The sequence below is a fragment of the Anser brachyrhynchus genome (assembly GCF_964034855.1).
Source record: "Anser brachyrhynchus genome assembly, chromosome: 13".
Classification (NCBI taxonomy): domain Eukaryota; kingdom Metazoa; phylum Chordata; class Aves; order Anseriformes; family Anatidae; genus Anser; species Anser brachyrhynchus.
The window spans coordinates 2,962,331-2,986,527 of NC_137708.1; the positions used below are offsets into that span (position 1 = coordinate 2,962,331).

Consider the following 24,197-nt stretch of genomic DNA (forward strand, 5'->3'; position numbering starts at 1 on the left):
ATTTGGGGCATGTTAGTCTCCTTGACAGATCTTTGCCAGCTCATATAGTAGGTTAGTATTACAGTTTTAAATTACTTTTAATCTTGCCTTATGAGTAAACTAAAACCTAAGAAAAGATCTTGGCAAGTAAAAAATCCAGACATATGCCCCTGTTAGACGCTGCCGTCCTTAAACAAGAGTTGCTGGGCAAGTGAGCAGAAGCCTAACCCGGTCAGATCTGCCTGTCCTAATTTAACAGTTCTTCAGGAAACTGCGCTGAGTATGTTATTAAAGATTATTTACTCTCCAGACTCTAACCGAATGAAAAGCAATAAGAAAGCAAGTCTGGGGAATGTGAAAGGTATTTTTCAAGCAGAAATCCCTGAATTTAAGCCTACAAATATATCATTATAAGTTAACAGGAACAGCGGCTGTTCCCCTTCTTTTTTAAGTTTCCTATAAACTTTTTTCAAACTCAGGAAAGATACAGTCACTCCTAAGGCCACTGCAATCCTCTAACCTATTGTGCTCACATAGAAGCACATAAGTTGCAGCACAAATAAAACATTTTTCTGATGAGAATTAGCTGCAGGCCCCAGGGGCTGGATGAAACCATGATGCATGTGGGAGTGAGCAGTTACAGCTACAGTGCTCAGCCTGGGGAAAATGCTGCACTAGGAAGTGCTGGGACAGAGCTGCAAGTCTTCAAAGTCTCCTTTTTTTTGGCTAGCCACGTAACTCCTCCTTTCAACCATCTACGGACTACTTTCCATAGATTGTTGAACTACCATTTTCCCCTAATACAGTTAGAGAACCATTGGCTTATAGCATTACATTGGAGGATTTTAAAGGTGTTTGCAATACACGATTGCAATTATCCAATACACAATCCAAATTAGCATTCATGTGTGAATTTATTCCTAATGCACAGGAGCTAGGATTTACATTGGCTTTCTGTACTAGCTTAAATTACAGAATTAACTTAATCAAATTCTGCTGGAAATAATACCACTGTGAATTGATATAGTTGTTCAGGGAGTCAAACAGTTCGTCTGCATTTAAAAGAGCAGATTTTTTGAGAACAGCACTGAACCTCTCAGTGGTGAATGAAGATCCATTCCAGTCACATTATAATCTTATATTGGACATACTAAGTTAACACTGCAAAAAATGTTTTTTCTAATAATAGAAATAGTGTTTATAAATACATAAATTGGGCCTTTAACTGTATTGTGTAGCCTGTTTCATCTGATTTCTCTAAGACTGTGTGGGAATAAAATTACACAATTTCAGAAGTAAATTGTCCTTAAAAAAAAAAACTCCACCCCCACCTCCAAACCCTCAGACTCCACCCATGCCTTTTCAGGCCATAAGAAACACAGCTCTCTTGCTCATAAAGGATCCTAGAATGGGTTGGCAGAGACCTTACGGATCATGTAGTGCCAACCCCCTTGCTGTGAGCAGGGATGCCTCCCACTAGACCAGATTGCTCAAAGCCCATCCCTGGCCTTGAAGAATCTTTCCTAAGGAGTGCCCTTCCACTGAGACTCTCCAAAGCTTTTCTGGGCCAGTCATTATTACTAGGATAAAAGCTTGTATAACTGAGTAAAATTGCATAACGTATTAGAAGTCAAGAAATCAGGGCTTGGATTTTTACAGATTTCCATTCCTTACCTGTACTATGGCAAAATTAGAAAGGTAGAATTGAACACAACGTGGCTGCGCATGCTGGAGCATATCCAATGTCATAGTAAAGGAAGTGGCAGATGCAGGCAGCTAATAGTATTTGCCTGTGCATGGATAGCCAGAAACTCTGGTGAATTAGCCAGAGCAATTTGGTAAATCAATAGGACAGGGCTGCATTATGTAGCTGCATTTCACTAATGAAGAAAATATCTTACTGTCTTCTTAATTAATTCCTTTGGGTATCAGTGGGGCAGTCCAACCCTGACTTAGCAATGACTACTCCTTTTGTTTTGCCGAGACAGCGTTAGAGCTGCTACAAATGTGTTTGGAAATGTATTTGCAATTTAGCTAAAGGAGTTCCAGTTGAGTGAGTTTCTGTGACAGTTTTGGTAGATTTCCTTAGGGTTTTATTTGAAATCATAGTCTGTCATAAAGTTATTGTGTGTATATTCTCTGTGTTACACAATTATATTTGTATAAGATGCTATTTCATTTATTACTGGAAGCATAATTTATTTTCTACAGGGGTTGTGAACTTTATTGTCTATCATCCACCAGGAAAAAAACAGCAACAAAACCACCAAAGTTCTTCCCTCCCGCAAACAAAACAAAACAAAAACCAAGCAAACCAAACAACACAGACTTCAGACTACAAAGGCCTAGTTGTGCATTCAGTTGACAGAGTGAAGATTACAAAAAATAAAAAAATAAAACAAATTCCCATTAGGTGCATGAATTAGGTGCACACGCAAAGAGGACATAAATTGCTATGGTTCACTTGTCAAGTCTTAGAGTGTCTAGGGCTTTTTTCATATTTTTTCCAGCCTGACAAATCTAAGAAGACAATGCATGAAACAAGATCAACAGAGTCATGTCAAATTATCAAATAAGAGAGAACTTACAGTTTATCCCTTCAATGATTTTACCTAGCAAATTCCAGCAACTGTGACAAATAAAATAGTAAAAATACAGGCTGCTGAGATTTGACATATTTGGAGAGATGAGCTCATTGAGAAGACTGTTCAGTGTTATATTTTGATGTGAGGCATCGGTTATGTGTTTGGGCTTCATTTTTGTTGAGAAAAATAAAGGAATCATTTTAGCCATACCTATTACAGGAACTTTTAGTCTGTTAAATGAGTGCATTACCCACACAGCCTTAGCAATAGTGAAAATAATGTACCCCATGAACCTAAAAGGGAAACATATTGATTTTTCAGATGTCAATTAAGAAAGGCTGGTCAGGAAGAAGCCAGCATATGAAATACAAAATTGATTTTAAAATATAATTCTATATTGAAAAGAATTTTGCAGTGAACTCTGGAATCCAATTATCTCAGTGATGTAAGAGGTTATAATACAAAGTTTATAACCTGAAATTAAATACAAATTGCACTAAATAAATTGTATGTATGAAATAGATGGTTCAAGGGAATCTATATTTTAATAAACTTAAAGATAACTTGATTAAGTCACATTTAACTTCCATTTCAGTTCTGTTTTTTCTTTTAGCCAAATAACCTGTAGTGTAGATGCAGTCTCAAAAACAAAGATATATTCCTACTCTGAAACATTTACAACAAACCTGGGATGACTTACAAGTATTAATTGATGAAAGAGGTGAGAAATCTAGGAAGTGGGTTTTAAATATATAACTGTGTATTTATTTATTGTGTGCATTAATGTCTTGGTGTTTCATTGGTTTCATTTTAAGGGAATATTTAATAAAAAGAAATAGTTAAAGTGAAGGGACTATTTCTTGAATTTAAATGTTTTCAGGATATATCCATTATTTACTTTTTCACCTGAATTAGTTTCTTGCCTTTGCAAAAAGTGTATACAACATTGCGGGTATTATTTGAACCACAGCAACTCACTACTTCCTGACCTGTTCTCCATAGAATTATGGAGCAGTTTTAACTATAACCCTAAAATTAACTGCCTTGTACACATTTCTTTAAAAAAAAAAAAAAAAGAGAGAGAGAGAGAGATTATCAAAGGCATCTTTTCACTTGTGTCATTTTTTTCTCAACTGTTAGACAGAAATAGCCAAGTGGTTGAAGAGGGGTTCAAAAAACAGATAATTACTCTCCTTTATTGTAAATACAGGCATTAACATTTTGTGCAACTGCGTCATACTGATAGCTCTTTCAGCTTTTTTTAGGAATCTACAAGATTCCTAACTGCATTTGTACAATGAGTGACTGCATGTTGTTGTTGTTTTTTAATATAGTATTCTGGGATGCCGATGCTGTATGAAAACGTTTCCCTGCTTGTTTGGCCCATTTTTTCCAGTGTTTTTTATTAAAGGATCAGTAAGAGAACGTGTTGCTGACTCCTGACAATTCAGGGCATTTCAAGCGTGACTCACTCTTCAGTATCAAGTTTTGATCATTGTCACAGCTACTTAGTTCAAGGCTGCCCTCAGTAAACATCCCTTTCCAGGCCGTAGGGTAGAATCAGACTCGCAGAACAGACCTTGGGCTGTAATCCCCTGGTACTAACCAGAATTATCTCAGTAAATTTAACTTAGCTTCCTACCATGCAGCTCTATTTTATCCTGAAGGAATGCCAACAGTGCCTATTTGTAATCAACAGAATTAATTAAGACAAAATCTGATTTATTTAGAATTTAAGCCATTGAGACAAAATACACAACTTAGCCATGTGTTTACATGACTTTTCCTGAGGCTTACAATTCCCTCCATTTGGTTTGCTAAGGTAAAAAATAAAAATAAATAAATAAATAAATATAAATAATAGGTGTTTCTTTGCTGTAGGTGCTTGACAGGTATAGCACATAGTCTTGCATTGCATGGCCTTCCATTACAACATTGTTATCTATCCCTTAAAGAGTCTACTTTTGCCACGCAGCTCCCTTTGCCTTTCTGAAACCTGACGTTAGCCTACAAGGCATTCAACACAAATTTCTGAACCGGGAGGCTGAGTTCCAAGCTTTCCAGAGAGAACTTTTTTGTAACTTTGCCAGTCTGTTTTCTTTAATAGAAAAGAAAGTAGTTTGCTCATCAGGCAAATTCATCAGGTTTACACAGCTTTCCTTTTGATTTGAGTTTGCATTTCCTCCTGTGATAACTGTCAGAAAAGGATCTGTAATCTCAGCACTTCTATAATTCCTGATTAACCTCAAAAACATTCACCCATGCTTTTCTTAAAAAATACAAAATCTAAGATTGAGATTCTTTTTCTTTTATCAGAAGAGATTTTATCATTATAAGCCAGTGAATGTCATCAGATATCCTTTTCATTGGCTTGACAAAGAGCTAACTCTAAATTGTGGTAAATGAGGTAAGAATGTACTTGTAACTATACTGGGGATCTTCTTGCTTTCTGAAGGGAAAAAGAAAAAGGAAAAAAAAAAAACAAGCAGTCTTGTAGAAGGCAGGTTACCTTCTGCTAATTCCAGATTTGGACATTGAGGCCATACGAGTAAAGCTGATACTCTGTCTAAGAAAAATCCGTGTTCTTTTGAAGGTTAATATCAACAATGAGCAACAACTAACAACGAGCAACAACATAAAATAGGCAAGAAATTTAAGACAACATAAATTTCAGTGCACTGACCACCAAAATGGCTGAGTTTGCTTTGAGTCTGAAGATGGTAGAGTCCTAGTTTATCACTGGTGCTGAAGCAGAACTGTAGTTTAAGTCACTGAGGTATTCTGCTTAATTGCCAAAGGCATATGGGAAAGTATGACTAAAACTATTTTCCTCCAATGCTAATGAGTTTAGAAATTCAGGAATAGCTGTTGAAAAATAGTAAATATCAATGCTTAATACTGAGCAAAGGTATGATGTCGTTTCAATTACTTCAATAAATAGCATGCCTTTAAAAAGGAGCAGATGTCAAGTGATCAGCATGCCCTTTCTTGAACAAAATTATGCTGGTGAGCACTGTAGAAAATTAGCTTTTCAGTAAACCCGTTAATCCATTTGAAATTTACTTCCTTCGTGATAAAGATGAGTTATTGGCATGTTGATGCAAGCAGTATCTCTCTTAGCAGTTCTAAGCCTGTGGTTGATATTTGTGAAAAATAATCACTTTTAATTTTTATGTCCAATTTGAGGACTTCTGTTTTAATGCTGAAAGGCAAATAATATTACAGTACAGTTCTTTGTATTTTCATAGTTTTGTGATTGAGTTAATCCTTATAACAATTCCCTGTAAGAAGTAAATGTTGTTATCCCCTTTGGATACTTCTGTAAGGCGTAAGATATGTAGAACGATTTGCTGAGGGCTGTACGATGAGTCAATGATATATCCAATATTACAGATGAAGACCGTTGCTCTGAGCAGTGGCACAGCATTGCTTAGACCACTAGATGAATCCATGCTGAACTGTGTTCTATTTTCAGTGGAGTTCACTCTTCCTTCATTTTCTGTCTCCTTGACGTGTATACTATCTTTCATATACTATGCTATTAGACAAATAATACATTCACAAATGCCCTTAGAAGCTTATTTTGTGCTAAGTACACTGAATAGCTTTCTTGTTTAAATCTGGGGAAAAAAAAAAAAAAAGAAAAAAAAAAGCCCTTAAGGCAGAGTACGTGTTGTTTACTAACAACTTTCCTGAGAAGTCTGTGAAAGGTGTTTTTGTCATGATACTGATTTAGTGTTGCATTGTTAGAAAGAAAACAGAGCTGCTTCCAGAAATCACTAACGTGAAGTATACTAGAAAATTAATGGCGTAATAAATAATTAGGTAATACTTAAGAATACATCCCTGCCATTACAGATGTCGATAAATAGACCTTTTTTATTTCATTATATTTCTTTGTAAACATCCAGTCATGTTAGGTAAAGAAAAACTTTAAAAGAACTTTCCTAAAAATAAGCTTTAATATTCTTCTAGTGGAAAAAACTTATTTTTGAACAAGTGAATTTATTTGGGGACAAAATAGAAACTAGAACATCCAATGTACAGTACAAATATTGAAGCACCTTCAGTTTACCAAGTCTTGTTTTAGAAACCTAAGATTCTGTATTGAAAAAAAAAAAAAACAAGTAAAAGAATTTTGATTTTGCATGACAAGCCTTAATGTTTATATCACCATTGTCATAAATCTAGATTAGCAAATAGCTAGTGGTATACCGTCATAGTTTGTTTCAGCTTTTTAAGCATGTAAACTTAATACAACTTATTTCCTAGCATAGGTTTTCATACAGTTACCATCATCATTCTAGTTGATTTTATAGTATTTTGGTAGCATTTTCAGGAGAGTTCTTGAAGTAGCTATCAGAATAAATGTAGTATATTCTTTTACACAATGTCTCAGGAAACCATTCCACACAAATAGGTTGCAGATGAAGATTAGAGAGGATTTTATTCTACTTCAGGTGGAGACAGAGTTGGACGTTCTCTGTATTACACAGAAGATTCTATGTACGTGCTCATGTTAAGCCATTGCCAAAGCTAGCATATTAGCATGTATGTTTCACATTTTCCTTATGACTTAATTCTTCAGTTTTCTAGGCAGCAGAATAAAATGTAATGAGTCTGATACTCCACTAGGCAAATTTGCTCCAGCAGATATGAACAGAAGTCCACATCTGCACTGTACATGAACTGTAACAACCTTCACTTGGAATTATTAACCACTGAATACATCTGAATCATGATTTTAACAGCCTGAACAGTGTTCAGTTTTTGGGCTAACAGTTACTTCTGACTTTTCTACAGAATAAGAAATCGGTATGGCTTCATGTTTACACTAGATGTTGCTTTTAAGTATCCCTCTTCCTCATTTTCTTTTGTTCTATTAGGTGGATGAATCGTCTGGGTCTTGCAGCAATTGGTTACACACCTGATGACAAGGACATTCATCCAGATGAAGGTAATGTTTCAGAGATGATAAGCAGGAGAAGAAAGCAGAGAGTACACCTGTTCACTATTTGGTTGAAGCTGGAGATGTCATAACTGACTTCTTTATTAGCATGTGTGCTGTGTCTTTTAAAACACAGATTGTCATAAGAACATCTATCCTTGAAGAACTAGATTTAGTAGTGCCACCAACAAATAAAATCCTGAATAGTAATTTTAAGAAATATTAAAAACAAATTATGTATAGAATTCCAAGTCCAGGCTGATGCATGACCTCCCAGAGCAGAGCCATCAGGTATGCTCGTCACTCTAGAGCAAGTGAAGACATCACGGTCACAGGTCAACAAGTGTTTTAGATCCATTCTTCATCTGCTGAGCTCAGGTGCCAGCCTTGCCTTTTTTGTCATGGCCAGGATTATTAGGCAATGGTGTATTAAATGTTTAGTCTCAGCTGTAGTTTGGCACCTAGAAGGATATCTCCTTCTGTGACCAGAAGCTGCTTTTTTATTGTACACTGGGAGTTAGGTATCTAATCTGCTTTCCGTAACACTATCCTAAAACATTCAAAGGTTCTTCATACCTGTGTATCTAAGTACAAGACGTTTTCACAAAGTCTGCTCTTTAATAACTGCCAAGCCACCTAAGTGACTGAAATGTTTACCCTTGCAAGTTAGTAATGTTTTGAAAACGTGGGAACCGCTTTCTTGTGGAAAAGCACATGACTGAAACCCAGAATGCTTTGTTAGCAGATTACTGGAGTGAAAGCGACCAGGATGATGTTGATGGCTCTTTAACCCTGAAGCAGGAAGGTTCTTCAGCACTGTGTGACTCCTATCACCGAACACCCTCAGTGAGTTATAAATGCTGCATTTGACAGTAGGTCACCAAACAATGTGTGCCTTGATTTGCATTTTGCTTGGTTTAGAAAATTTAGTTATAAAGGCAGAACAAAGACAGATCTCATTGTAAGAATTAAATTAGTGCTGTTCCTTGTGATCTAAGAACTGAATGTTTTCTGGTAGTGTCATAAGATGTTAAGAAGCTGATAAAAAAAATAAAATACTTCTACTATATTGTATAGGGAAAAGTTTCGATAAATGAGATAAAAATATTTTGTATACAAACAGGTTCTAGTATCAAATACCATTTCTAACATACAGAACATAGGCTGTGATATTTAATCTGTTTCTAAGCACAGATAGGACTGTTCTCTATTTTTCTTTCAGATTTTTCTTCAACGTGAATGACACGACCCTCACACAACCAGAACCAAAGAAAGAGTGACTGAGGCAACAGCATCACATGGGTGAAGTTCAGACTGATTTTCACCCATGTGATGCTGTTTTATCAACCAGGATACAGGTTAAGCCTCTCCCTTTCTGTTTTTTCACTTTTTTGCCTTTCTCTTTGTTTTTGAATTAAAATGATACACAGACCCAGCAGAATTAAAATGATTTGATGAGCTCAGCAGTCCCCCAAAATTCAAAAATCTTCCTGGGTGCTGAAGTTTTTTTCTTGTTTGGCTGATGTTTATCACAAAAAAAAAAAAAAAAAAGGAAACCCAATTATGGTTTCTTTTGGGGGCTTTCATGTCTTCACAGCACACTGCTGGACTGAGCGTAAACTGGACTTCTCTTCAGGAAACCTTTGTTTTCCAGCAGTTCCTTCCAGCAGTAGTTGCTCATGGGCAGAGAATGTGCAAAACAAGAATAGGGAGTGGTTAAAACATAGCACTTGCATAAAAGATTTCACTGTTAATTATATTGTTTACAAAGGTTCATATTATGACATATCAAAACACACATATAAGTCCATTTTATTAATATGTATTGTGTAATGTTCTACACTACAGTGATTTTCTTGGGTCTGTTTTAAACCTTGTCTTATAGTCAGATACTTTTGTTTCTTTTCAGGTGACTTCTACAAGTCCATTCCCTGAAACCAAACATGGACGACACTTTTCAAGTGAATCAACATATTCTCATTCCTCTGCCGAAGATTCTCGACAAGATGTAGCAGGAAGCACACACTCGTCAGGATGCAGACCTCCCTACCGAGAAAGACGCTCATGGCAGGATCTGATAGAGACTCCATTAACCAGTTCAGGGCTCCATTTTCTCCAAACTGTTCCTCCTGATCCGGAATACATGAGTGGCCGGCCTGGAATGTCACCAGACAGACGAAAACAAGCAACATTACCAGTACAAAGACGTCATAATTATGAACAGGATGGGCCTTTCCCCTTGGCGGAATGTCAGAGAGGACATAGCTCTCACAGCAGGCCACAGAAGCAACGTAGTCAAAGCCTTCCACGAAACAGAGATGTCAGGGGTAAGGGGCGTCTGAAGTCCATAGAAGGAACAGACGACAAGCTGGAAGAGAAAATTCCTATTAGAAGGCATAATAGTTTTTGCGTAGAAGGTAAGCTTTCGGAGATATTCTGATTCTCCTTACTGCATTGAAAACCAAAGCAATACTGCCATTATTCTCAGCAAGATTTTTGCTTAGCAAAGTTATATTTTGGCAAATTCTTCAGTTGCTACTCAGGACTTTGCATTTAAAATGCTCAGATGTAGTGCTTAAGAATATAGCTTTATGGCTGATCAAAATGTTATTGTTTCATCAAAACGAAAATGGGAAGACCGTGTTATAAGTTATTTTATGCAGTAATTTGCAGAATTATTTGCTGTTTTTATGCACTAATTTGCAGTATTGTTTGCTGTTTTTAGAAGCTTTGTCTGAGTTGCTGGATTTGTTCTTAGGTTTCTTTATTTTCTCTCAGAAAACTTAAAAGAAATTGGAGAAAATTCAGATGGTCTGCAAGAGCTGTACAAGTCTCTGGAACAAGCTAGTCTGTCAGCTTTTGGAGAGCAGCGCCCTTCCACCAAGCAGGAGTTCCGCAAGTCTTTTGTAAAGCGATGTAATGATCCAGTTATCAATGAGAAGCTTCACCACATCAGAGTACTCAAGAGCACTTTAAAAGTAAGGCTTTATCATTCATATTGTGTATGAGCAATATAAACTTGTAAAAGTATCATCTCTTAGTGTTCTCCCATGGATGAGGCTTTCTTTGTAGCTTTAGAACAAACGCTTCTTCAGAGCAAAGGTATTCTGGCCTCAAAACAAAACAAAGCCAAAATAAACCAACCAAACATTACTTGTTGCTCTTTCGAGGCCTGTTATAGAAAGTGCCAAGGAATGAGCTGTCGGACAGTTTAAGCTGTAGTAGTTCCTGAGTATAGGTAAAAAATTCAAGCGTAGTTTGAATAGTAGTTTGCCTAGCACTTTGCATTGAAATGAAAGAAGAAATAAAATGCCAAGATACAAAGAGTGGCATACGTTTCATTTTGACATGTACTGTGTCTTTCTGGAATTTGATAGGCAAAGGAAGGGGACCTCACAGTTATCAACAGCCTGCTGGATGATCCCAACTTAACATCAAAGAAGTTTAAAGATTGGAAACTAAAGAACTATGAGTTTTTCCTGGACATTTGTGAGTACAGTGCTGCTTTGAAATCACAAAATGGAGCCTCTGAACTTGCAACCTCAGCACCAATGCTGACACATACACATTCATTCATTGAAACTCACGTGTGACAGGACTTGTATCATGAATAACTGCTGGGTGCCGTGAAAAATCCAATAAGACAAACACTGTAATATTTATAAGTAATGTACTCAGCAGTACTGTAAATAAGTTGGATAAGAGAATAGTGCCACAGGATGCCTACTACATTGCATGATAAGACAATAATATTCTTTACAAATTTTTTGTTTGCTATTATCAACCGGTGTCCGTATCAAGCTCTGCATTAGAAAGAAGCAGTGCAGAAGTGTAACTGAAAACAAACACCAGTGTATTTAAAGTACTGTACTGAAACTAAGCTTCTAGTATGAGCTCCTACAATCATTTTATATATTTAGATATACATAAACACATATCTATGTATATAAAATGTAACACAGTAGTTGATATTTACTTTCTAAATGCCCTGAAGTTAACATTTTCACACATTTTTCTTGAGAAAAATGCAAAATAAAAACACAAATACATTGGATGCTCTTAGAGATGAACGATTATTTTTCTACATTTCCAGGTAGTGACCATCTTTGCAAATAAAAGGACAGAGTTATCAAAAAGTAAACTCAATCCCTATAGTGTGCCTTAAAATGTACACTGTACATCTAGCAAATAGATCCCAATCTGGCCCTATGGGCATACTGTACATGCCATTAGATACTGTGTTTGTGAAGTACTGTGCCTGCCTTTAAAATGAATGAAAATAAGCGAGCAGGTGTGGCACAGAAGTTAAGATATGAGTAGAACTATGTCGGTTGTTCACTAATGCTGCAACTTATGCTGATTTTAACATAATTTGAAATATTTCATGGTGGAAGAAAAACGTCTGCACTGAATATGGCACATACTGCAGGTTTTCATACTTTCTTCACTGTGAATTTAAGTGACGCATGTGAGTCACAAAATTCAAAAAAGTTCTGATGCTTCAAGGGTGAGAATTTAGTAAAAAAAATCCTGAACTAATCAATTAAGTTCTGTAATTGACTGGCATATAGAGCTAAGTAAATTATTCAAAATTATATCATGTCCGGCAATAATTTTTAACTGTTAGTAGTACATCAGCAAGTGAGTGAAGTTATTCAGTACATCACTAGAAAACCAATCTGTATTGATTGGATTTGAGAAGACACGCACATCACGTCATGTATTTCACTTCCTTGCCTGGATGAAAATGATTTCTAAGAATCAGGTTTTGGAGAAAATACTTGTATTCTTGAAAAAAAAAAAAAAAAAAAAGATTGCTCTGAATGTTACTGAACTTAATTTTCCAACACACATTCACAATTTTCTTTGACTGTTCTTGCTAGAATATTTCTAGAAAGCGCAACAAAGGAGTTGTGAGTTCAGTTAATATCATCTGACTTAAACACAGGTATTCACTGATAATTTTTCACAATATAAACCTAATTGTCTCTCATATGTCAAGAATTGAAAAATTCATACAATTCAATATAATATGGGCAAAAATATTATCTCAAAGTCCTAGTATCCAGGAAGAGATTTAAGTATTCACAAAGCCAAAAACAGACTCAGCTTGTGGAAAATTATTTTTTTGTTGTTGTTGATTAAAAATAGAGAAGGCTAATGAGAAAAAAAGACAAAGCTAAAATCACCCACACTGACTTCCTTCTACCTAGGCTCAACTTCACTCCTTCCTTCCTTCCTGACTCTTGCATCTCTTCCAATTCTGTGCAGCACGGGGATGTGGTCAGTCCGTAACACTCCATCTATGCCACTGCTTCCTCCTCACACTATATTCCCCTGCTCCAGCATGGTGTAACTCCCACAGGATACAGTCCTTAGTGAGCTTCCAGTGTGGGTCCTTCCCACAGGCTGCAGTTCTTCCAGAACTCCTCCAGCACGGGTCCTTTCTATGGGGTGCAGTCCTTCAGGAGCACACCGCTCCAGCACAGGTCCCTCACAGTCCCCAGTTCCTGCCAGACCTCCTGCTCTCAGGCTGCCCCCTCCTTCAGGGCATATCCACCTGCTGCTCCAGTGCGGTCCTCTGCGGGCTGCAGAGGGACAGCCTGCTTCACCATGGTCCTCTCCACGGGCTGCAGGGGAATCTCTGCTCTGGCACCTTGAGAATATCCCCATCCTCCTCCTCCTTTTGTATTGGTGTCTGCAGAGCTGTTTCTCTTATATTTTTCTCACTTCTCTCTCTCACAGCTGCTGCGCAGCAATTTCATTCTTTCTTAAGTACTAACGACAGAGGCAGCGCCAGCTTGGCTGGTGGGTTCATCTTTGATCAAGGGAGGGTCCATTTCTGAGCTGACTAGAAAGGGCTCTCTCTGTCTGACGTGAGGGCAGCCCCTGCTCTGTTCTCATAAAGGTCACCCGTGCAGCCTGTCTGCTGCCAAACTTTGTGATGTAGACCCAATACAGCAGCTGGAGAAACACAACTCAGATTTGGTTTTTATTCTCATTTCCACTGGCATTTATTGGAACCACAGTGGATGCAGTAGTAGCCTATAACAGTAAAAGGCATTAGAGTAAGGATGTATTATTACTTGACAGCTGTTTTGAGTTCTTTACATCACACAAGCAGTTGAGTCACAGCATGATTGTAACAAATACATCACAACGTTTGGATAGAACATACAACATGAAGGCATATTTTACCTGCTTTAGCAAATTGACTATGTAATTAAGAATCACTGAAGACAATGGCTCCTTAAATGCATGCATCAGAGTGGACCAGGATCACATTGTACCTGTTTTGCTTGAATATTAAGCATACACTTAATCTTCTAAGCACCTGAGATAATAAAAAACATACAGGAAATAGAGGACAATTTTCACCACAGGTTTCACCAAGATTGGAGTTGTGTATTCATGCAAAATGTAAAACTCAATTTAAATGTATCTACTATGTGAACATTGTAGTTACTGTACAACTGAATAGCAGAAGCATTAATAGAGGGAATTTGTCCAATTTTTTTTCCCTAGAAGATCTCTAAAAGATGTATTTCACTATTTGTAATGCTATCCTTCATACAGTGTGGGAGAAATATTATGCAGTGAAACAAGCAGAACGGTAAATTATAGAATCCATTTATAAACCAGTTCATACTGTATGTGCAAGCAGTGATAGATAGACACAGAATTAAATGGATTAAATTTTCTATATTCATAAAGAAATTTAAACTTGCCTTTCATTTCAAACCCAGAAGATGATCTGTGCTTTCATATTAAACAGATTTATATAATTTTAAAATAGTTTTCAAAAAGAATTTCAAATGCTACTGTATAGCAACTCAAGAGAAATGGCAATTCCCTGCTGAGCTTGTTCAGTAGTCCTTAGTAAACAATGAAACCAGCTATTTCTTTTCTAAAACGCTACTTATAGATACAGCTGAAAGTGGCAAACATCATTAGGAAGATGTTTTTCAAAAATAACACAAATAGTAAGGAAAACAGATGGAATCTCAATATTAATTTCTCAGTGTTCACTAAAGTAATAAAAAAAACATACTTCTGAAATAGGAGTAAATGACAAAAAATTGAGAGATCATACTGTTGGTCAGATTATTTTTTAAATCTTTCAGTGTCATGGGTTCATCTGTGTTGAAATTCTCATAGTCATGAATTAGTATTTTGCTCTTTGCTGAAGTAACTGAAATGCAAAGTGCAATATAGATATTGTATTTAAAATCCATGCACCAAATTCAAATAAGTCAAATTCTCCTCGTCCAAAAGGTACTCTAACACTGTACAATGCAGCTGAAATTATTAAGGTAGTTCACCAGGTATATAAAACTGAATTAATGCTCCCCCTAAACTACTGATCCCCCTCCTTTTTTAATACACTATTCTGTATTCACTGAATTCTTTGATTGTTAAAAAATATCTTAGTAGCTATCTCTGTATCACTTCCTCAGAAAGCTGAGGCTTTTTTCTTGTTTTCATAGATTTCAGGTGACAGCTTCCAGACACTTACTCTAATTGTTATGAACAAGAAGTAGTCAAAGGAGGAGGAGGAGGTTCTCATCAGTCTGTATGTACAAATCCTTTAATAAAAACAAAGCTGAGAGAATACTGGCTCCATGCTTGGGGGCAGCACAGGTAGGAGTACATTTCCCCTCACAGAAATCAGCCTGCATTAGACCTGGGGTCTTTACCCTCCCCAAAGCAAGCTGCTTTACTTCATTGGCAAAAACTACCCTACTGTTTCATCAGCTTCTGATACAGCTCTGCTTTCTCAAACACGTCATAAGCACTTTACATTTTAGCACCATAAGGAGAAACTAATCAATTGCTACTAAACTATATTGGAGAATGAGATTTGATACCTTTTCCAAGCAGGGAATTCTGAATATGATCAGTCAGTTAATGTTCAGACACAGTCTGCTATCTTTTAAGCTAGAAATCTGCTGCACCACTTGTTTTTTTCAAGGAAAAAAAATGAGTGTCACAGAGAATTGCTAGATGTATGTGGCAACTTAGCTTTATTTTTACTGTCATCAGCAATTACAACTTTCCAGGCCAAATTAATTATTCTTCAATTCAAAGTTTGGTGAAGACTATAGCAAAGGTACCTTCAAAAGGGTTACTTCACAGAGGCAATTGCTAAGCTTCACTAAAATTTGTAGAATTTTACTGTTGACCTTTACTGAGGCTTTACTTTGACTATTAATAGAACAGGCACCTCAGGCACTTTTTTTTTTTTTTTTTTTTTGAGAGAGAGCGCTGATATACTACTGGGACCTAGTCTTAATAAAAGTATAGATTTTTTTCAGGAAGATACTGCCCATCATTGTTTTCAAGAACCATATTCATCTTACTGCAGGCCAGACAAACAAAACATGTTTATTTTTATCACGCTTACAAGTGTTTAACGTGACAATTAGGGATTTTACTGTATGCATTAATGCCGCTGTATGAGCAGTATTTGAAAGAAAGCAATGCTGAAGAAATATGTCAACAAACTGCTGTTTGACCAGAAAGGTCAAACCTGCTGGCTTCTGTCCTCACATTTCTAGAATATTACTCATTCTCAGGCATTGGTGAGGGTATCAATACAGATCTTTTTACTAACTGTAAATGCATCTGTCTGAATGCTGCAGATTAAACAAGTATACCACATTATACATATTTGCTCTATTGCATTTTTTCACTAGCAACCACAAAGCAAATGTCTTAACAAATCTTGTTCACTGGCTAAACTAACAGTAAGACCTTACCAGTTAAGGTACCAGTTAAGACTTCTGTTTTATTGAGAAACAAGGATTTCAACTTAAAAATCTGAAATGGGAACAGGTTAGGATATAGGAGAAATGCACTAGTATTAATAAACTTTTTACATTTGACACATACTGTATTACAAAGAAAATATCCTTGCAAGACCATTAATTGCTGGGCCATAGGTGACTTCTGTCTAGTTTACTAAAGTAGCTAATAAAACTTGTATAGAGAGCCTTTTTTAGATAATGCTTACATGTATGAAAATGTATGACACCCTTGTACTATGGCTTGCACTTTACTTGCATTAAACTGTGAAGTAGGCTGTAGTAATGTCTTTGTATATTCAGGGGTTGAAATACCAAAGCAGTAGATGGTGTTCAACCTGTACTGTTAATTAAATCTGAACTTGCTGATAATGTGTATTTTGAAAACCCCGCTAACTTAAAGTCTTTAGCAAATAATGATATGGGGTCTCCATGGTCTTTGTTTCTTTGTAAATATAAACATTCTTACTGTTTCTGTAGCAATAGGAGGTTATAAACCAAACTTTCACTAGGACTGTTTTCAATAACAAAAAAAAAATCTATAGCGCCTTGTATAAAAATCATGGAGACTCCATGACCTGTGGGCATTTTTTGTTTACAAGCAGTATGTATATATGTATTAGAGGCAGAACTGTTATTTATCACAAAATTATGTTGTGGTTGATTCTTTCTAAAGTAAATATATGTTTTATGTCATTATGAAAAATAAGTATTTTTAGTAAGAGCCATCTTGAAAAGTTTGAAGTGTCAAAACTTCAAATACTAGTAATCTTCCATGTTTCAGCCTTGTTTTTCTAATCAACTGTGAGATGAACTGAGAGGTCACGGTGAACCATCTGTCTATGCCAGGGAAAATGTCTGAGTTATATCACAGTTTCCAACATTCTGCAACTTTTCTCCAATTACCATCTTGCTTAAGCGCTTTTATGAGCAGATGCTCTACCAGTACTGTGGTAAAGTCCCTCAGCTCACTGATGCTACAGAGAGAAAAGTAACTGCTCTAACTGGACTAATACAGGTAAACTAGGTTTCAACCCCTGGATAATACAGTATTTCTTCAGTTTCACAACAGTATTTTTAATTTTATACTCATCTATGTTGAGAGATGATCCAATAGTTTATATAGGCAGTGAATGTTAGGTTTCTTTTTTTCCTCTTTTCAGATGAGTTCTGTGTGAATTACTGTAACTGGCTGCGTTTTTTCTATCACAGAATTAACTTGTTAACTTTTTGTGTGTCTACAATGAAAATTTATGAATGGAAAACTTCACTGTGTGTTGCTCACTGGGCATATACCTCATGGTACATTGCACAGACGTGTAAGTTGTAAGTTGCACTGCAACATTAAAAAAGGAACATATTGCTCTTTTTTCAAAGATATTAACTTATTTAAGAGATATAGTCTGTACATTATTAAAAAGAACATTTATTCTTCCTAAATTCAAACAAAGCTTTTGTTTTGGGGAAAAAAAAGTTGTAAACTTGAGTTGTAAATTTGGACTTCAATAAACTGAATTATCTGCACTTAAATTTTCTGCTTGCGATGTTTTAGTGTGTGTGTTCTGTAATAAGTGTAATTAGAAAAAGAGTAATCAAAGTCAGGCCTCAGGCCTGGGTCCAGCGCGGGCAGCAGCTGATGCACTCCCTCACTTGGGCTCAGGTCTTCCAGCTGTTTGAACGACGAACCGTGGCTACTTCACCTGAACAGTCCTGAGAAAATCGTTTTATGTTTCCTTGGTTAAAGCAAATGCAGTTTCCACGGTTTTTTTTCTCTCATTTTTTAAATGGGGACACTTGGGATTTGTGCTTTGGGACTGCAGCAGTATCAGTGACCATACACCCTGACCCAGAACGTTCCCCGCAGCCAGAGGACGTAACGGTGGCAGAGACACAGCTCGGTTATCAGCTCGCCACAGGCCCGACGCCTGCGCTGCTCGGCTGTCTGGGCGCCCAAGGCGCTACGGGCCCGGCCACGACCCGGCACAGGAGCGCCGCTGAGGGAGCACCGCAGGCGGCAGCAGCCGCGCAGCCTCCATCGCCCCGGCTGCTCGGCACGTCGGCGGCTCGCTCCCGGGCCTCCGCCGCCTCAGGGGCCGCGGTGCCCCGCCCGGCGCGGGAGGAGCCGGGGGCCGCGTCCGAGAGCCCGGCCCGCCCGGCCCGCCCCGCGGCCGCCAGGGGCTGTCGCTAAGATGGCGACCAAGGTGAGTGCCGCCTGGCGGGGGGAGGGCGCCGCCGCGGCGGCTCCCCGGGTCCGGGTCTCCCCGCTTTCCGCCGGGAGGCACCCGCGGCCCGGGGAGAAACTTGAGGGCACCCCGGGGTCTCCTGCGGCCTTCGAGGGCTCCCGGCAGAGCGCTCCCCGCCGGCCCCGCGCCGCTTTCGCCAGCGGCGCCGTTCCCGGCCAGGAGGAGGCGGCCCCAGCCGCAGCCCCGGGACGCGCCGGAGGCTGCACGGGTCGGGCGCCGCTTGGCCGGGGAGGCGCAGGGGGAGGCCGCGGGGTGTGCTGCGGGCAGGCCGCCGTGCCGCTCGTGTGGCCCCATGCGGGCCTTGGCGCTGCCTGCGCGGCTTCTCCTCTCCGGGGGCGGGAGCAGGAGGCTGGGGCGCGGGGCAGCTGAGGTGAAGGGGCAGTGGGAGTCAGGAGGCCTCGGCATCGCGCTTCTCCGTTACGGAACGGGTGCCAGAAAGAGCTGGCTGCAGAGCTGGTGCGTTGTGCCCAGGGAATAAAAGGAGTATTTCTCTTCTGGCCGTTCTCCGTCTACCTATGGCTTTCTGAGATGCCTTCCGCTCCTTATTCAAGAGGTGAAATATCGTCAGGATGCTTGCTTGTTACTAAAATTGTAAGGGTAGTACATCACTGAAGCTTGCTGTTGCAAACTAACTTGGTCCCAAGTACCTAAACTGTTTTTAATTGTGGATAATAGAGTGTGTTTTAACAGGGCAAAATGTGCCTGTAGAGATCAAGGCTTTCTCTCAAATATGTACGCGGGTTTTCCAGTCTTCACAGTCCAGTTGAGGGATAGGGTGCTCACACGTGAATCTTCACACTTCTACAAAGTGTTTACAATGCATGTATGTCTGCAGGGAAAGACGTGATGCAAAGGAGGACAGCCGAGAGAATGGAAACGGAGCCTTTTACCTTAGGCTGTACCTGAAAAAGGAAACCATTTGGCTTCACCATATGGTTGGTGATCCTGAAGTAATATTGTTGAGTACATAGATTTGAATGATTCAGTACCTTAGGATAAGTGACATGAATTTGTGTGTTGTTAATTACTATGAAAAAAATAATAGATTTCCATTGTCGTTGTTTTCCCTCTCCATGGGTTACCCTCTGCCAGACAAAGATCAAAAACAAATCCAGAGTTTAAGTAAGTTGAGTTGAAGTGGAAGGACACTTTGTTGCACCTGTGTGAGTTTTTTGTAGTTGTCTTTAGAGACTTGCAAATAAATACGTATATGAACTAAAGCTTCTTATGATCTTCCTGTCTCGAGTAACTTCTGGGAAAAATAAAAAGGATCAGAGACAGTCTTCTGCTCCAAATCAAGACATCTAAGTGATAGCAAAAAACTATAAGCCCATGCCTATCATTCGTTTAATAACACCTTTCCAATGAAAATGTGGCATGAAGCAGCTGCTAAAATTTTAAACTTGTTTTAATCTGGCTAGTAGATTCTGGTTTTGTGACAGAGAAGGCATACGTAAGATAGACACATGCATCAGGCTTTTGCATATAGCCCACTTCTTTGATTTCCTCTGGAAAAGAAAGTGGAAGTTTGCTCCTACCTTCAGGAGAAGTTCCCTTGTTTGTGCACCAATTCTTGAAGCAGAATTGTGCATTTGTGGAATTTCAGTGAGAAACTACTTATGTCTGGGAGATCAGCATAAATGGAATATGTGGTTTTATTGGCCTTTCATTTGTATTCTGCATCTTTTGAGTTGAAGATAGGGAGTTCTTTATAGTGATGAAGCTTTTTAGCTTTTTTTAATATAAAATGTATTTTTGATCTTTGATAAGATTCTAACACTTTGAAGTAGACTGTTTGAAATGTACAGAGACTTAAAGCCAAAATTATCCAGATACATTTGACAGCTTTATTGCTATATTTTGATCGGTTTTACTCTAGTTCTACTACTAAAATGCATAGCTGTAACAATGTTCTGCTAGAGAGCATATTTTTCATCATAGCATATATTTCATCAGCAAATAATTGCTCTTCAGTCTTCTCATCAAAAACAGTGCCATGTCTGTTAGGTTGTGCACTTCAGTGCTTTGAACCAACTGATGGGCTTTTTATACCTGTGAAGAAACAACTTATTGGTATGTGTTGCAGCATGGTAGGAGGATCACAGGAAATCTTTTGACCATTACCATTCACTTTTTGTTTGTTTGTTTGTTTTTTCCTTTTTTTCCTATCTAGGACATGAAGGCATGTAACTGGTGATATCTGTAATTCTGATGATGTTTAGATCTATCTTCATGTTGAATTTATCTCCAGAAAGTGTCATCTGGGCTCATGGTTTTTATAACTTCTGGTGTTTAGATCTGTTGCCATGAGGGACTGAGTGATTTTCTTCTATTGTTTTCATAGGGCTTAGGTCAGAGCATTAATTCAGATAACAGAAGAACTATTATTAAAATGCAGAGCAGATGTTGAGTTAAACTCTTTCAATTTTGCTTTTTTAAAGGCAAATTCAAATATTTCCCAAGTTTATTAGTGGGAGTTTTTTTTGTTGTTTTGAATCTGTAATTGACAGAAATTCTGGAGTTGTTTTACTGATTGACTGTGCAATTCCAGCATGTTTACAGCCTGCAGACGTTTTTTTTTTCTTTCCTAGCCTTTGATAGGACTACATGATCCTGTAGTTTCTTAGTTCTCTATAATGTCTTGAAGATATCATAGGTAAATTATCTTATTTTAATAAAATATTTTTAAGAAATTCATAATAAATTAAAAATACCTTAGCTAACTTACGTCTTTTTAATATATGTAGTCATTCAACAAAGAAGAGGATAACTCACCGTAGTGAAGCCCAGTGAATATAGGTAAAGTTCTCCTCGTTTCTTTGTGACTTCCATGGAAAAGAGTGAAACCTTCTTGGAGTGGTTGTGCCAACAGAAGCGTTAGGTAGTAGAGCTAATTTTTAAACATTTATGCATTTGTCTTCAGGCACCCAAAAGTAAAGCAATTAGTGTCAGTCAGGAATTGGACTGCGTTCAGCATTCACATTTTGTCTTCCTGTGTTACACTTAGAAAGTCGCAGCAGAGTTTGTAGTGCTAAAACAACTTAATCAGGTTTAAGTGACCAACATAACTTTTTTGTGCTTTCTCACTTTTAAATTGTACTTTCCTTCTTGTATCTACTGAAAATTGGTATGCTGGCTTGGTAGCGCCTTGTACTGAAATAGCTTGTCTGAATTACAGTACATCTGAAATAGTTTAATAATATAAAAGCCAGGCCTTTCCTTGAGGACTGTTGTACCTCCATGGAGCATCTTCTGTAGGCTGTGCTGTTTCGCTCTCTGCAATATTATCTCAAGGACAGTTATTGTGTTAATTGGTTCATGCTGTGACTATTGCCATCCTCTTCCACCTATTTGCTGCATCCTGGGGGTTTCCAGAGCTAGGGTAGCTCCTGAGCACCCCCAGGGCCTCCTGGGGACGTTCTGGGGTTGCCGGGGGTGTGGTGAGATGGCAGCGGTGAGTGCTCCGCAGTCAGCGTATGGCAGCGTGCTTAGTGCACCTCCAATTGGAAAGTTAAGGCAGTGAGGTAAAAAAAAAAAAAAAGTTCATATGAAGCTGTATTTGAATTTAAGCTTTGTGTAACATAAGCTATTTTTTTCCAACTTTAATGTTCTAAGTAGACTTGAAGCTATCGTGACCAAGCTTAATGTCGGTAAATTGCATTGCAAGTGACATGATTTGAAAGGTTAAGCAGACAGTTCTTTATTCCAGTTATTGCATTGTATTTTTGCTTATTGTTGACATGCAGTTTTTCCAAACAGACAATAGTTGAACCGTTCTCTGACTTGGAAAGGAGATGACATATTGGCTGACATCATGGGGAATTCCTGTAAATAAAATTGAGGTGTTTTTTGCTGAAATAAAAAGGTCATTCATTGTCTTGGAGTACTTATACATTGACTAGATTAGAAATTAATTTATCATAATGAACGACGAAAGCATTAAAGTTGCGTTGATCGTAAAATCCTCCCCCGTATTTTAGATAGAACTGTTGTTCTGGGTGATTCCTGGCTTTTTCTTTACCATTGGTATTTCAGAAAGTGTTTGTAATATGGGGAGGTTTTTGAAAGTGTGCCATTTTAAAAAGATTTTGAAAGTGACTAATTTAATCCCATATTTGATCAAGCACAATACTATAGTAAAATTCAGATTGTATTGGAGTGAAGTTTTTATTTCTACATTGACTCCCTTTTTTCATCTGTCTCAGGTGGTAAAGCTGGCAGCTGTTTCTTCTGGTCTACCATTTGCATGTACTGTATACGCAGCAACAGAAAAGGAACCCAAAAGTCAGCTGGTGAAGCCAAATCAAGTAAGAGTTTGTCGTTCTTGAAAAGAATGCTAGACAAATCTACAAATATCTTTCCACTGATTTTTATTACCCAGTAAATAAAATACATACTTGAGTGTTACATGATACTATACATTACCTCCTAAATAATTGGCCTCTACAGCACAAATAAAACATGAAGAGAGTAAGTTAGTGAGGTTTTATCTCATTTTGATTATTACGTTATTTACAGACTGAAGCCAGATAAAGTAAAAGAGTATAATACTTGCTCGTAAGTCTTTTCCTCTTGTACAGTTTCTAGCAATAAATTACATGCATCTTACAACTCTTCTGGCTTATGCTTTTTATGAATAAAATATATTTTTATCATACTCAGTAATTCTACTTCTTGGAACCTGTACAATACTTCCTGTTTTTATTGCTGAAGAATTAACCTGTAGTCACACTTGGGTAATGCAAAAAGAGCATGCTTTAATATGCAGACATTGCTGTAATTGGAAGACTAAAGATTTGTGGTCTTGAAAAACACTATTCAGTGTAAATAAATACTAGTCAGTGTACGAAACAGCCTCCCTGCAGTCCAGTTATGCTTTTCTTTCCAGCTTCCAATTTACAGCTCACCACTTCTGAAATTGAAATACATTGAAGAACAGCCTGGTCACCTGCAGAAGCAATTCTCTTCAGTAAGACAGGCAACTGGCCGCTACATTGGATGGTGTAAGGTAAGAAGTACCTGCATCCAAGGTTTCCTATAATTTCTGACAGCACTGGACTAAAACCTTCAAACAACATCATACTTAACTGTGGTTTTTTTGTGTTTCTTTTTTTTTTTCTCAGTTTCTTGTATTAGGAAAGACCTGTAATTTAGGATGCAAAAATGAACCCTTCTCTCATTGTTCTCTACTGTTCTTTTAAGAGGAAACCTGTGCATTCTCCCTGTTTTCCGAATCAAAAGGCAGGGAGATCAAGTAGGTCCCTTTCAGTCAATACTCAAGTAGATCTAGACCAACCCACAGTGTCAAGTTCCGAAATACCTATTGCTTGACTCTGCAGCAAGAATTACATAGGTTACTTCTTGCCAGCATAACTCTGTTGCATTTGGGATTCTGAAATCCCAGGTAGAGTCTCCATGGAGAGAGATTGCTGCTTTCAAAGGACGGGTTAAAAGACCTGATTCAGGTACTTTAGGAAAGACAGACTGAGTGAATCCAGTATTACAGCTAAAGCAGGGTATTACTAACTGTTCGTCAAAAATATGTCACAACTCTATTACTGAATATTCTAGTCACAGAAGAAGATGTGATACCTGTCACCGTTCTCTTGATTGCTAGTCAATGGCAGCTTCTTACCCT

General features: G+C 38.0%; 1 protein-coding gene across 3 annotated transcripts in view; it reads left to right on the forward strand.

Moving 5' to 3' along the window:
- The window catches only part of LOC308177325 (connector enhancer of kinase suppressor of ras 2-like), a 186,277-nt gene extending 162,794 nt beyond the window's left edge, over positions 1-23,483 (forward strand). For 2 of the 3 annotated variants that reach the window (XM_080554341.1, XM_080554340.1), the window contains exons 20-27: positions 7,451-7,521; positions 8,255-8,358; positions 9,422-9,929; positions 10,291-10,490; positions 10,890-18,517; positions 21,307-21,358; positions 22,765-22,866; positions 23,448-23,483. In XM_080554341.1, the coding sequence (XP_080410467.1) occupies positions 7,451-7,521; positions 8,255-8,358; positions 9,422-9,929; positions 10,291-10,490; positions 10,890-11,105 (1,099 nt within the window). In that variant the 3' untranslated portion in view covers positions 11,106-18,517; positions 21,307-21,358; positions 22,765-22,866; positions 23,448-23,483. The remainder of the gene's footprint in view (positions 1-7,450; positions 7,522-8,254; positions 8,359-9,421; positions 9,930-10,290; positions 10,491-10,889; positions 18,518-21,306; positions 21,359-22,764; positions 22,867-23,447) is intronic. The other variant, XM_080554342.1, reaches the window with a different exon arrangement.
- The last annotated feature ends 714 nt before the right edge of the window (positions 23,484-24,197 follow it).